The sequence below is a fragment of the Giraffa tippelskirchi genome, chromosome 6 (genome assembly GCF_054371585.1).
Source record: "Giraffa tippelskirchi isolate mGirTip1 chromosome 6, T2T-mGirTip1v1.2.pri, whole genome shotgun sequence".
Classification (NCBI taxonomy): Eukaryota; Metazoa; Chordata; class Mammalia; order Artiodactyla; family Giraffidae; genus Giraffa; species Giraffa tippelskirchi.
The window spans coordinates 14894503-14910218 of record NC_137280.1 but is presented as its reverse complement, the minus strand read 5'-3'; the positions used below and the strand labels follow the sequence as shown (position 1 = coordinate 14910218).

The following is a 15716-nucleotide window of genomic DNA, read 5'->3' as shown; positions in this document are numbered from 1 at the left end:
AGAGGTACATAAGCTCCATGAGATAGAGCTTACATTTTTAGGTACAGTGAAAGTTTGTTTAATAGAATCAGACAGTGGCTATTCAGAATATACTGGAATATTTTATTTTAGTGCCCTTAGAATGAATGCCTTATACATAATAGTCTTTTTGATATATGTTTGCATTTTAAAAATATATATTCTGCCTTGATGTTCATTATGTAGTGTTTCAAACTTTTTTTTTCCCTTAGTAAAGGCATACTATTAAGGTTTAATACTTGGAGCTTCAAAGTTTGGTTTTGTTTCATCATTAATAATAGACATCTTTTTGAGATGTGTGGATTTCTGTTCCATAAAGTTCTTTTTAGGGTTTATGTTTGCCTTTGTGTTATTGGACTAATTCATGTTTGACTTTCCTAATCACTTTGTTGCATGTTCCCTCTTTGTGTAATAGATACTAGTTCATACGGGCTTTACAACTCCATATATATTGAGTGCTTTTCTGTTGTCTTCTGATCTCTTTTTCAGGAATCTTTTCATGTGGGAAAGGATTTTAAAATGTCTGCCCACTGACCATTTTCACAGTAGAGTATCAGTTCTCTTTCTCTTCAGATCAAGGGATTATAAGCAGCGAGTATATATGTATATTTACATATGGTGTAAGTAGTGAAAGCTTTCATTTTGAATCACTAGTTGTGGGACTTTGTGATAGATTATTAATTTTTTTTTTTTTTTTACCAGACATCTGCAATCCAGATTTCATGAAAGAAAACCTCTCTCTGTGCTTTTGTATATAATGGCTAAAATATTCTAGTTATGTTTTCTAATGTATGTACTTTGTATTGAGCAGATTTGTGTTTTTCTGGGAGAATCCCATACATTTTTTATTGTTTAAAACCTTGGCTATTTTATACCCTCCGCGCCCCTGTTTTTGGGTGGGATGAGGTAGAGTGGTGCGGGGTGGAAGGGAGTTACTGAGTTGCCCTGTTGTTTTTTCCAGTGTTTTCCTCAGGTTGAAAACCTAATGGTCACATTAAATGTGTGTATTGTTTTCCCCAAGAAAGAAGGAGTAAGAGGGGAAGAAATTTTGATTGTAAAGCAATTGGAATCTGAAGCTTGATGGATGTTCAGATAAAGCCTTACATGTAAGCTTAAGTATTACTTTTGAAATTTAGGTATTTCAGAAATTGCTACTTAACTCCTCAAGTTTCTCTAAACCATCAATTTTTAGCAAGAGGCTTTGGTCACCATTGTGTATTGATGTAACATATATGTCATAAAAACTAATAATGCTGAAACATTCGAAGAGCTCTATAAAATGAGATATCTAAATGCAGTGTTAATTTAATTTGGAGTAAACATTTATTGACTGGGGCAGGTGGTACTCAGAAAAATGAAGGCAAAAAGGAGACTTTAAAAAGCCTTCATGTTCCTTTTAAAAGACTTGTTTGTTCTACTTTTCCCACCCCCAGTTATTGTAGCCCTTTTGTTTGCGGGCAGAAAATAGAAATCAGCTTCAGAGATTTCATACTGAAATCTCTGGAGTAACCTCTGGCAGTTCTAAAGTTGGTCGGTGGTTTGTGCTTTGTACAAACCTCTTTTCCAGGAGCCTCCCCACTTTTTTGGTATCTACTTGAAATTATATCAGTTTCAGCTCTTGGTTATAAAGTACAGAAAACTCACCTCAAACTGGCTTGAGCCAAGAAGGGAATTTATTTACTCACATAACTAAAAATCTTTGCAGAGCTGGTTTCATGCATGGCTTGATTCAGAGTGAAAGGAGTTACTTAGACTTGTCTCCTTGTTCTAATACCTCTGTATTGATTCTACTCTCAGACTCTTGCCTCACAGTGGCAAGACGGCTGCTTGGTTATACCTTTCTAGTTGAAAACCAGCAGTCTTGTACCTCACTGCTTCTGAATGGGTCATGTACCTTTCTCTGTGGCCATTGGAATCTGATGCAATAATTGGATTAGATCTAGGACATGTGTCTGACCTGGAGCAGGGATGGAACTGACTGCTAGAAATGCGTGGTCTGATGATGGGGAAATAGTGATTCCCTCAAGGGAAATGCGGAGAAGGAAATGGCAACCCACTCCAGTACTCTTGCCTGGAAAATCCTATGGACAGAGGAGCCTGGTAGGCTGCAGTCCATGGGTTCGCTAAGGGTCGGACATGACTGAGCGACTTCACTTTCACTTTTCCCTTTCATGCATTGGAGAAGGAAATGGCAACCCACTCCAGTGTTCTTGCCTGGAGAATCCCAGGGACGGGGGAGCCTGGTGGGCTGCCGTCTATGGGGTCGCACAGAGTCGGACACGACTGAAGTGACTTAGCAGCAGCAGCAGCAGCAAGGGAAATGAGGGTATGTTAGCAGGAGAAGGTTGAATGAGTGTTAAAATGGCAAAAATAACAGGTATTTCTATGTATTTATCAAACCTAAAATCAAAACTAAATGTACCAAGAATAAAACACACATACACCCTTCTAAAATAACTTCCAAAATGAATGTTAAGTGTTACAGGAGGTATCTGGTGATATTCAGGGTTAAAACTATGGGGTCCTCAACCTTTTCTCCCTTTTGTCATGGTAAAGTACAGTAAGGGACAGCGGGGATGATGTATCTCAAGGAGCCTGCTTCTGCTGGGTCAGCAATAAGTGTTTGCTCTAAGAATTCATGTAAGTCTGCTTTTCAGGATTACAGATCCATGGTTTCATTTAGACCACGGTGATCTCACCCTGGTTTTAGTTCTGGTAACCATGGCCCCTTCCCCTGACAAGGATTTTCTCAACCTAAACAGGTACTGCTGTTCAGTTCTATGCTAGAATCTTAGGAGAGTGAATCCTTATATGTGGAAAGTAATTCTTGCTGCTTATTTGGTGTCTCTTGAGATTGAGTTCTAAGATATTTCACACATGCTTCTTAAACGTTCCAAGCCACAGCCTTAAAATGACCGTGCGCTGTAGGGTCAGACCCCGAGAGTTTTTCATAGCAATCACGTGCCACATCTTAACTCTGTCATACACATCACACTCCATGACATCTTTTTGAAATCTTTTGATTGGATTATAAACGCTTTTCTTTATGATCTTTCCACATTGCAATATAGTCCCTCCAATAGTCTTGCTCTTCTACCCTAACTAAGTAAATTAAACCTACAAAGGTATTTCCTTGGCTTCCCTAATTGGTAAGCTGCCCAGTCTTCACCTTAGTTGCTGTACTTCTTGGCATTTCTCCCAGTTCTATTTCCCTTTCATAAGTCTGGCCCACTTTCACGCACTTTATTTTTATATTGAACGTTCCTCTCCTGGCAGACTGCCTTTCACAGCCAGACCTACCATGAGCCCTCCCTCCCTGTCATGAGCCTGACTCCTTAGCACACTGTGACAGTGGTTATTTGGAATGATGTGGTTTAGTGGAGGGACCCTTGCGTGTAGCATCAGAAGGCCAGGCATCAGTTCCTGTCTTGTTACATGTTAGCTCTGTGACCCCAGATACACCGTGTAACTAACTCCTTTTAACTTCAGATGCCTAATCCTAAAATGGACCTAATATCGTATCACTTGCCTTACCTACCTCATTGTTTTCTTGTGAGGAACAAAGATGATGAGTGTCAAAGCGTTTTGTAACCTGTCAAGTTCTATACAAATGTAAATTGTATTTTGTTACTATTAAGGCAGAAACTTAAAAAGATGGTATTTAGTTTTTAATGATTTATCAGCGATTTAAACATTTTATATTTATTGAAATAGTGGATATCCTCTAGTATTAGAAAAACATTAAAAGATCATTGTGTCTTATCCAGTAAAATATTATTTAATTTTAGGAAATCAAGAAATGTAAGTTAGTTTTTCAGAAAATAGAAATTTAGCTCCTTAGGTAGCAAATCTAATTTTAACAGTTTTAGATGAAGCTCTTTTAAAATTGTATTGTATAATTCTTTATACCTTTAACCAAAATGTATAAATGCCTTCCATTTTAATAATATAAATAAAGGGGAAAAAAAGTAATAGGAGCACATTGTAAAAATTCCAAATAGTACAGAAGAGGAATTTAGCATCTACTCACTCATCCCTCAGTTTTACTTCCTGGAGGAGATATCAGTTACCAGTTTCTTGTGGCTTCTTTCAGTGCATGTGTATGCATTTAAAAAAAATTTTTTTTAATTGAAGGATAATTGCTTTACAGAATTTTGTGGTTTTCTAAGAATCAGCCATAGGTACAGCCATGTCCCCTCCCTCCCATCCCCCTCCCCACTCCACCCTTCAGCCCGTAGCAGAGCCCCTGGTTGAGTTCCCTGAGTCATACAGCAAATGCCCATTGGCTATCCATTTTACACATGGTATTGTAAATTTCTATGTTACTGTCTCCATGTATCTCCCCTTCTCCCTCCTCTCCTCCTCCCATGTCCTTAGATCTATTCCTTCACTGCTGCCCTGAAAATAAATTCATCAGTGCCATCTCTTCAGATTCCATATATATGTGTCAGTATATGATATTTATATTTCTCTTTCTGACTTACTTCACTCTGTATAATGGGGCTCTAGTTTTGTCCACCTCATTAGAACAGATTCAAACGTATTCATTTTTATGGCTGAGTAGTATTCTGTTGTGTATACGTACCACAGCTCCTTTATCCATTCATCTGTCGATGGACATGTAGGTGGCTTCCATGTTCTGTTGTAAGTAGTGCTGCAGTGAACACTGGGGTACACGTGTCTTTTTCAGTTTTGGTTTCCTCAGGGTATATGCTTAGGAGTGGGATTGCTGGGTCCTATGGTGGTTTTATTCCTAGCTGTTTAAGGAGTCTCCGTACCGTCTTCCTTAGTGGCTGTATCAGTTTACATTCCCACCAGCAATGCAAGAGTGTTCCGTTTTCTCCACACTGTCTCCAGCATTTATTGCTTGTAGACTTTTTGATGATGGCCATTCTGACTGGTGTGAGGTGGTGTTGCATTGCAGTTTCAATTTGCATTTCTCTAATAATGAGCGATGTTGAGCATCTTTTCATGTGCTTGTTAGCCATCTGTGTGTCTTCTTTGGAGAAATGTCCCTTCGGGTCCCTTTCCCACTTTTTGATTGGGTTGTTTGCTTTTCTGGTATTGAGTTGTATAAGCTGCTTGTATATTTTGGAAATTAATTCTTTATCAGTTGTTTCCTTTGCTATCACTTTCTCCCATTCTGAGGGTTGTCTTTTCACCTTGTTTGTAGTTTCCTTTGCTGTGCAAAAGCTTTCAAGTTTAATTAGGTCCCACTTGTTTTTGTTTTTATTTCCATTACTCTAGAAGGTGGGTCATAGAGGATCTTGCTTTGATTTATGTCATCAAGTGTTCTGCCTAAGTTCTCCTCTAAGAGTTTAATAGTTTCTGGCCTTACATTTAGGTCTTTAATCATATTTTGTTTTAAACAAGAGATTCATACTGCATGTGTGGTGTTCTATACTTTGCCTTTTTTTTTTTTTAACTACTTTTTTCTTTTCTTTTTTTTCTTGGCAAGCCAGCCAGGAGGTGAATTTTTTTTTTTTTCAATTTTTGATGTATCTCAGAGATATTCCCATATCAATAGACCTGTGTATGTATGTAACAGAATGTGTTTTTTTCGGTACTTTGGATAAAATGAGCTCCAACTTACATTGTAATCAAAGCTGAAGGAAACTTTTGTAGGTATGTATTGGCTGCAGTCCATGGGATTGCAAAAAGTCAGACAGGACTGAGCGACTGAACTGAACTGATTGGTGTACCTGTGTTGTTCTGGCCATTGGTTACATTCTGAGAAATGAAATTACTGGGTTAGAGGGTGTGCTCATGTGACAATTCCTTTTCTTTTTTTTTTTTTTTGAGAGGGGGCAATTTCAGTTTGATTATGAAAGGGTTTTGGATTTTGCTTTCAGTGGCTTCCTGCTTAACTGAATACTTTGGCATCTCTTCGTCTTAAAATTAGAAATTTTGACTAAAAAAAATGCATTGGGATAGTTAGGAAGTTTGGGATGGACTAGGTACACACTGCTATATTTAAAAAAGATAACCATCAAGGAGCTACTATATAGAACAGAGGTCTCTGAATCAGTGTCACGTGGCAGCTTGGAGAGGAGGGAAGTTTGAGGGGAGAAATGGTTACATGTATATGTATGACTGAATCCCTTTGCTGTCCTCCTGAAACTGTCACAGCATTGTTAATTGGCTCTACTCCAATATGAAATAAGTTAAAAAAAATCCATTGGGATTTTAAGCAAGTTTATTTATCTATTAGCTAGTACTGCGAATCTACTACTGCTACGACTACTATAAATGATTTTATTATTACATTCTCCACAGTAGCTTTTCTGCTTCTAGTCTTTAGATGAAGGCTTCTATCACAGTTTCCTTCTTAAAAGTTCAAGTATGATCGTACCATCTTTTCATTTAAAAGTATGTAGGCAAATAAAGCAGAGTTAACCCTAACCTACCTTTGCCATTTTGCACTGTTTTCCCATACACACTGCATTCAGACACAAAGAACTGGTACTAGACTTCATTTTTGTGCCCGTTTCCTTTACACATACCTAGTATTTCTTTTCCTCTTTGATCTCCTGACAAACTTTGTACATTCTTTAAGAGGCAGCTCAAAAGTCTCCTCCTCTGTGAAGACTTCCTTGAATGGGGGAGTGATGTGGTAAGATTGTGGAGGCTACAGGAACTGTATTGTTCAAGGCCTTGAGGGTTAAAGTGTATGGTTTGGATTTTACTTTTAAGAGTACTGGTTCTGATGCAGTACTGGTTCTTATAATCACCTTAGACACTGCTGTCCTGGAGTGCTCCTATACCTAATCTTATTGTACCTGGCATTGCTTAATATCATAATTATTTGTTCCTGTTCCCTTCCTTTCCCACTAAATTATGAGCGCCATGAAGGCAAGGGCAGAATAACAGATTCTCAGTAAATTTTTGTTGGTGCCCACTGTCTGTTGTTGTGTGTGGATATTAAATGATACCTGTAATGTAGCAGGTATGTCAAGCAGAGTGATGTGTTAAGTGGAAGTGCATATATGCACAAGTATCATCTCCTCAGCCAGTCTGTGTCTTTTGGTTGGTGCATTTAATCCATTTACACTTAAGGTAATTATCAATATGTATGATCCTATTACCATCTCTTTAATTATTCTGGGTTTATTTTCTATAAGTCTTTTCCTTCTTTTGTGTTTGCTGCCTAGAGAAGTGCCTTTAGCATTTGTTGTAAAGCTGATTTTTGCTGTAAAGCTGAATTCTTTTAACTTTTGCTTGTCTGGAAAGCTTTTGATTTCTCCACCAAATCTGAAGGAGAGTCTTGCTGGGTAGAGTATTCTTGGTAGGTTCTCCCCTTTCATCACTTTAAATATATCGTGGCATTCCCTTCTGGCATGTAGATTTTCTGTTGAGAAATCAGCTGATAGCCTGATGGGAGTTCCCTTGTATGTTATTTGTCCTTTTCCCCCTGCTGCTTTTAATATTTTATCTTTGTCTTTAATGTTTGTCGGTTTGATTACTGTGTGTCTCGGCGTGTTCCTCCTTGAATTTATCCTGCCTGGGACTCTCTGTGCTTCCTGGGCTTGGCTGACTATTTCCTTTTGCATAGTAGGGAAATTTTCAGGGAAATTAGGATAATTTGAAATAAGCTCTTCAAATATTTTCTCAGGTTCTTTCTCTATTCTCCTCTGGGATCCCTATAATGCAACTATTAGTGTGTTTAATGTTGTCCCAGAGGTCTCTTAGGCTGTCTTCGTTTCTTTTCATTCTTTTTTCTATACTCTGTTCTGTGGCAGTGATTTCCACCATTCTATCCTCCAGGTCATTTATCTGTTCTTCTGCCTCAGTTATTCTGCTATTGATTGCTTCTGGTGTATTATTCATTTCTGTTTGTTTGTTCTTTAGCTCTTCTAGGTCTTTGGTAAACATTTCTTGCGTCTTCTCCATTCTGAGATACTGGATCATGTTCACTATCATTATTCTGAATTCTTTTTCTGGAAGGTTGCTTAGGCCCACTTCATTTAGTTGTTTTTCTGGGGTTTTATCTTGTTCCTTGTGTTTCTTCCAGCTGGAAGAAACACAAGCTGGAATCAAGATTGCCGGGAGAAATATCAATAACCTCAGATATGCGGATGACACTACCCTTATGGCAGAAAGTGAAGAAGAACTAAAGAGCCTCTTGATGAAAGTGAGAGGAGAGTGAAAAAGTTGGCTTACAGCTCAACATTCAGAAAACTAAGATCATGGCATCTGGTCCCAACACTTCATGGGAAATAGATGGGGAAACAGTGGAAACAGTGTCAGACTTTATTTTTTTGGGCTCCAAAATCACTGCTGATGGTGATTGCAGCCATGAAATTAAAAGACGCTTCCTCCTTGGAAGGAAGGTTATGGCCAACCTAGATAGCATATTTAAAAGCAGAGACATTACTTTGCCAACAAAAGTCCGTCTAGTCAAGGCTATGGTTTTTCCAGTGGTCATGTATGGATGTGAGAGTTGGACGGTGAAGAAAGCTGAGTGCTGAAGAATTGATGCTTTTGAACTGTGGTGTTGGAGAAGACTCTTGAGAGTCCCTTGGACTGCAAGGAGATCCAATCAATCCATCCTAAAAGAGATCAATCCTGGGTGTTCATTGGAAGGACTGATGTTGAAGCTGAAACTCCAATACTTTGGCCACCTCATGCGAAGGGTTGACTCATTGGAAAAGATCCTAATGCTGGGTAGGATTGGGGGCGGGAGGAGAAGGGGACGACAGAGGATGAGATGGTTGGATGGCATCATCGACTCGATGGACATGGGTTTGGGTGGACTCCGGGAGTTGGTGATGGACAGAGAGGCCTGGCGTGCTGCAATTCATGGGGTTGCAAAGAGTCGGACACGACTGAGCGACTGAACTGACTGAACTGAACGAACTGAACTGATCTTTTTCCTTCATCTGGGACATAACTTTCTGCTTTTTCATGCTAATTAACTTTCTATAATGTGGTTTTGTTTTAGCCGCTATGGGACTGTGGTTCTTCTTGTTTCTTCTCTCTGGCCTCTGATGGAGGAGGCTAAGCAGCTTGTGTAAGCTTCCTGATGGGAGGGACTGGTGGTGGGAAAAACTGGGAATTGCTTTGGTGGCCAGGGCCTTGCTCAGTAAAGCTTCAATCCAATTATATGCTGATAATTGGACTGGACTACCACTGGACAGTCCACTGGACTACCGCTGCCAGTGCCCCTGTCCCTGGGGTGAGCCCCTGCCAACCCACGCCTCCACAGGTGACCCTCCAGCACTAGCAGGTAGTTTTGGTCAGTCTCCTGTGGGGTCACTGCTCCTTTCTTCTGCATCTTGGTGTGCATAAGAGTTTGTTTGTGCCCTCCAAGACTGGAGTCTCTGTTTCCCCCTAGTCCTGTGAAAGTCCTATAATTAAATCCTGCTGACCCTCAAGTTCAGATTCCCTGGGGATTCCCAGTCCCTTTGTCGGATCCCCAGGTGGGAAAGCTTGACGTGAGGTTCAGAACCTTCACAATAGTGGGAGAACTTCTTTGGTATTATTGTTCTCCAGTTTGTGGGTCACTCACCTGGCAGGTATGGGATTTGATTTCATTGTGATTGTTCCCCTCCTACCGTGTCACTGGCTTCTTCTTTGTCTTTGGACATGGGGTTTCTTTTCTTGGTGGGTTCCAGCGTCCTCCTGTCGGTGGTTGTTCAACAGCTAGTGGTGATTTTGATGTTCTCACCAGAGGAGATGAGCACCCGTCTTTCCACTCCGCCATCTTGAACCAGAAGCCCCAACATATTATTTTATATGCACAGATAATTATATCAAAAAGAATTTAGCCAAGAGTGTCAGTTTCATTTTTAGAAAAATAAAATTCTTAATTTTGTATGAATTTTCAAAACCTCCCTTGAATTTGTTTTTAGTGTAAAAACATTAAGGCGCTATGAGTCTTTTAAAACAGCTTGTGCATGTGCCCTTGAGACACATCGGTGGGTGCATTTTTATCAAAACCATATACATGGTGACATATTAAATGTATCATATTATTATACTAATCATACGACTCTAGAAACAAAAGTAACCAGAGGACTTAAAGCCTATCAAAACCATCTTTTTGTTTTTGTACAATGGGATTCTTTTTAAATTTGCCAATGAATTCATACCAGTATTGAAACCAGATGTAGACTTCCGTCTTTTAATGTATTAGCTCAGCTATAAAGTCTTATTTCCATCTCTGATTACTTAGTGTTTCATTCATGGTTTATTATCTCTTTCCTGCCCTCCTTTCTCTCTTTTTTTTTTAACTAGATTCTAAATATGATTCAAATGATTTTAAGATGACATTGCCCCATTTGTGTAGTGACAGAAATAAAATTAAATCTGTATTGAATTGATGATAACCTAATTAAATCCACAAATGAAGTACTCTCAATAAAATTTTTCATTGGAAAGGATTCTTAACAGATACTACTATAAGAAATGTTAGTTGTGGTTTGAGTGTTTTTCCTTCTTAGAACTTAAATCCTGCTTTACTTCTTTCTGTATAAAAGCAGATCTTCTCTCTTTTATTTTTTTCTTTTCTTTCTATATATTTTCAATATAAAGCTTATGATTTTGAAATTTATCTGAACTGATGAAAAGTCATATTTATAGGAATAAAAAAGATATTACTTAAAATTTTTGGTGTTTCTCTGTTGCCAAATAGAAACCTAGTCACCTTTGGTAACTGATTTTGTTTGTATGTAAGTGAAACTTACATTTAAAGATTGTTTGAAAACAAAACTCTGTTTAGGAAAATGACTGTCAACAAACTCCCTTACCCCTTCCGTCTAAATAGTGAGTATGTGTCCAAAGAATGTGAAATAAACATCTAGATCAAGGCCTACATCTGGGAAGGCCTACTCTCCTTTCTTTCCTATTCTCCATTAGCGACCCAAAATATATGTCGAGTGGTTTAAATGTTGAAATAGATATTATTCTTTTCCAAAGTGCATTTGCTACCCTTGATATTTAAAAGAGACCAGATAAACATTTATTCCTCTAAATTTGTCAAGATATACCTGAAATTTTGGCACTCAAGGCTGAAATTTGGCCGCCTTTACTCTTTGTTGAATACATACTTTGAACCTCATCTTTGGAACAAGCCTTGCTACTCTATGCTTATATTGAGGCTAATTTATGCATTCATGTTTGTGTGAAACTCATAAAAGACTCTATAACTATAATTAAAAAAATTTAAGTCAACATTATGTCTCTGTGTTCTAGAAAATGTTTGTTTAATTGTTAATTGTTAAAATGATTTTATCGAGGGATATAAACCTTACATTTTGTAATTGAAGTTAAAAGCCTTAAAGTGTAGATACCACATTTGAGCCTTAATATTCAAAGGGATTGTTAGAATAATACTGTACACAAATAATTTTAAGACATATCCGTGTACTATTAGAATGGTTGGCTATTGCATCTTTTTTTTTTTTTTGATTAGAGGGAAGATATGAAATGAACCCCTAAAGTAGAGGGAGGAATTTATTACTGAATAGAGAAAAGGATAATGGGAAAGAGACTTCAGAAACTTCACGTTTGCTTCAGATCTGTCCTCTCCACCTTTATTAATTCAGGGCCAAATACTGGCTGTGGCCTCAGGTATTCTTGTAAACTTCATAAAAACTAGTACTGTCAGCTTTGTCACCACTGTATACCCAGCACCTTTAGCAGGACTTAGATAAGAGAGCCAGTGAAGTAGATACTTGTTGAAAGAACAGATGCCCAAATTAGTGTGAATGCCCAAATTAGTGGGAAATAAAAATGGATGCCCAAATTAGTCTTTTGTTAAGAAAAGATGATGAAGATCTTTTGTAATGTTATAGAATCATAAAGTTGGAATGAACCTTGAAAGTCTTTTAGCAAAACCAGACAGTTCATGAATCAACTTACTATCTCTGGCAAGTCTTCTTTTAGTCTTTCTGTGGATTTGTCCAGTGGCAAATGCTTTACAGTATTCAGTGCTTTACAGCACTGAAATCAGATTCATCCTGAGACCTAAGTATAGTAGGCCCATTTAATTTTGAACTTTCTCTAGTGTGGCTCTGAAATACAGGGTATAGGAACAGAGACAACAAACCAAGAAGTTAATGAAGGATTAGTTGCATTATTGGTTGGAAATAGTGGAATGCTAGGAGGATAAAAATTGAAGTCTAGGTAACTGAAAAGGTCAGCATTGAAGTAACTAAACATGACACGATATTTTGGACTGGTACTGCTTTTGTAACACCCCTAGCTCTTTAATCTTTATAGTAGGGATGTGGAATCGGGAGAGGGAAGAGGACCCAGGCCCATATGACAGCACCACCACTTTGCATACCACTGCAGTGGTGTGGTGGCCCTCTATAGCACCCTTGCCTCTTACTCAACCACCAGGACTGCAGACCATTAATTTAAAATAGACTGGGACAGTCAGATGTGAATTTCTCTTCTCCTTTAGTAACTACAAGTCTGTACCCATTCATTCATTATTTATTGATTGCTAACTGTATGCCAGGTGTGGTTCCATCAGTGTATGCACTGATGCGGATACATCAGTGAACCAGACAAAGATCTCTGCTCTTTTGGACCCTTTTCTTAGTGCAGTACTATTTAGTAGAAACATAGCATGGGCTACATATGTAATTCTAAACTTTCTAGCACCCACATTCAAAAAGAAAAAGTAGCAGGTGAGATTAATTTTAATGTATTCGATATAGGCAGGGCTTCCCTCTTGGTTCAGACAGAAAAGAATCAGCCTGCAATGCAGGAGATGCAGGTTCAGTCCCTGGGTTGCGAAGATCCCCTGCAGAAGGGATTGGCTGCCCACTTCAGTATTCTTGTCTGGAGAATTCCATGGACAGAGGAGCCTGGCATGTTACAGTCCATGGATCACAAAGAGTTGGACCTGACTGAGTGACAAACATTTTTTTCACTGATACTAATTTTATATTACATAATATTGATAACATTAACACATTTTAAATATAATTAGTATGTAAATGTCAGTTAACTGTGTAAGCAGTATGTAAGTTATTAATGAGATACCTTATATTTCCCTTTTGGTACTAGGCCTTTAACTTTGGTATATTTGGTATTTATAGCATATCTCAGTTGGGTTAGTTATGTTTCAAGTGCTGGGGAGCTACCGTGTTGAATAGTGCAGCTTCAGAATATAATGCTTACTCTCTGTGGACTATGAAGTCAGCCCATCTAGTCTGAGGTAGAGAATCAGTTCCTGAAAGTATTAGAATTTTCAAATAGTCCAGACTCCTTATCCATGGCCTGCAAAGCTTTACACGGTCTGTGCAGTACTTTTATGACAGTATATATTGGTGTTTTATGCAAATGTAAACCACCTGGCTGTTTGCTTGGAAATTTTAACATAATAAAGGTTTTTTTTAGTTGAGGTAAAATTCATATAAGATTTACCATTTTAAAGTGAAAAATTCCTTGTCATTAGTGCATTTACAATGTTGTGTAATTACTACCTCTGTGTAGTTCCAGAATATTTTTGTCACCTTGCTATCCTTTAAGCAGTTTCTCTCCATCCCACCTCTCCCTCTTGTCCCTGGCAGTCACCAGTCTTTCTTTTTCTGTGGATTTACCTATTCTGAATATTTCATATAAGTGGAATCATCCAATATGTGCTTTCTGTTGTGTCTGGCTTCTTTCACTTAGCATAATGTTTTTGAGGTCCATCCACATTGCAGCACATGTCCGCACTTTATTCCTTTTCATGACCAAATAATATTCCATTGTTTGTGTATACCATAATTTGTTTATCCACTCCTCTGTGATAGACATTTGGGTTGTTTTAGCCTTTTGGCCATTGTGAACACTTGTATACGTGTTTGTTTGAGTACCCGTATTTTACTTTTGTCAAATGGTGATAATCTGTTGTATAGGGTTATTATAAAGCTAAATGAGATAATGCACGCAAAACTGTTAGCAGAATGCCCGGTACAGACAGCACTGGCTCTGGTGCTGTCAGTGCTCAAAGTCTTTACATTCGCACCTCCCTCCTCCTTTCTCCTTCCCCTGGTGGCCTGTTTTTGTGTTTCCGTTTTCCTAGTCTTTCTCTGACATTTTCATTTCTGAGTTCTCATTATTAGAGTTAGAAATCTAGGACCTGGGTAGATTAAGAATGACCTCACTGGAAGGAGGAGGAGTGGTATTGGTGTAGATGCTTCACACAGGAGGCTCTTGGCAGTCCACACTTCCTCATTTCCTCTTCTTTGTGTGACACTGTTGGTTTTCACTTTCATCAGTAGTTGGAGGGACCACAGGGAAGGGTGTCTCTGGATTTACTTTTTCAGGACAGATAGCTGTCATATGCCACCTCGGTGTTAGATGGCTTAGGGAAGAGTGATTTCTTAGGGTCATGGTGATTCTTGGGATATGTTACGTGCTTTAGGAATGTCATGGATAATTTTAAAGAAAGGAGAAATTGAATGATGACATTTTCTTTCATCAGAAGAAGAGGTTCTCGGTACTTTACCTTTTAGCCTTTTCCTAAAAGTTTAATGATCTTTAGAAAGAAGGTCTTGTTAACAATGCTCTCTTGTAAGAGTTTAGTTGTCTCAGCATTTCAGTTGAGTTTTTAAAATATTTCTTTCCAGTTAACAGAAGATGAAATTGCAACCATTCTCAAATCTACTTTGAAAGGACTAGAATACTTACACTTTATGAGAAAAATACACAGAGATATAAAAGCTGGAAATATTCTCCTCAATACAGAAGGACATGCAAAATTGGCGGATTTTGGAGTTGCTGGTCAGTTAACGGTAAGTGTAATACTTTTGGAAGCATTGTTGGTTTGTATTGTCCAGGTTCGAGTGTGACTAAACCTTGATAATATCTTTTGAGGATTATGAAAAGAAATGCATAACTTCATTACTGTCAGGGAGAAGAAGCCATTATTTAGATATTATTTAATTATTTTTATTTAAAATTTAAGAGACATTGGATGAATATGAAAAAATACATATTGCCATCAAAATGCTTAAATATTTGGAAAGGAAAGCTGCATTTGTTCATTTCTGTAGGTTTTATTGTTATAGTGCTATATCTAATGAAGGTAGAGGAGTTAAGTTACTTATGGACTCGTGGTTATTTCAGAATTCTAAATTCCTAATTATGTGATGTCACAACTGGTTGAAATTTTAGGAAAATAGTCAATTACAGATATAACCTGTAGTATTTGAGGGTTTCAAATATGTAGTTTAAGGAATACATTGGCAAATACATTTCCTTAGTGTTTTTGTAGTTATAGTTATATCTATGTAATGTTCTTGCAGGATACAATGGCAAAACGCAATACTGTGATAGGAACTCCATTTTGGATGGCTCCTGAGGTCATTCAAGAAATAGGTTATAACTGTGTGGCTGACATCTGGTCCCTTGGCATTACTTCTATAGAAATGGCTGAAGGAAAACCTCCTTATGCTGATATACATCCGATGAGGGTAAGAAAATGATGGAAAATGTCAATGCAGTTTTGTAGTGTGAGTGTAAATAAACACGGAGTAAAAAGATCATTTGAATTTGGATTCTGTGCAAAAATTAGTAAAATTATCTGTCAGAGATTAGTGACTGTTCACTTTACCACCATCACATCCTTAATTGGGAGGAAAAGAAGTGAAGCCTGTATTTCTCTCTACAGTGGCTGTTTTTCTCCCCCCAAAGTATACCTGCTAAATTTCCCCATGATTTAAATAGAAGAAGGGGCTGGTAAACCCACTACATTA

At 38.0% G+C, this 15716-nt stretch overlaps 1 protein-coding gene across 4 annotated transcripts in view; it reads left to right on the top strand.

Moving 5' to 3' along the window:
* STK3 (serine/threonine kinase 3) overlaps positions 1-15716 on the top strand; it is a 294249-nt gene that overhangs the window by 66991 nt on the left and 211542 nt on the right. For 2 of the 4 annotated variants that reach the window (XR_014057366.1, XM_081503346.1), the window contains exons 5-6: positions 14589-14753; positions 15267-15434. The exons of the other annotated variants lie outside the window; for them this stretch is intronic. Coding sequence is in view for 1 of the 2 variants with exons in the window: in XM_081503346.1 (XP_081359472.1) it covers positions 14589-14753; positions 15267-15434 (333 nt within the window). In the remaining variant the exon portion in view is untranslated. The remainder of the gene's footprint in view (positions 1-14588; positions 14754-15266; positions 15435-15716) is intronic. 4 annotated transcript variants of the gene reach the window in all.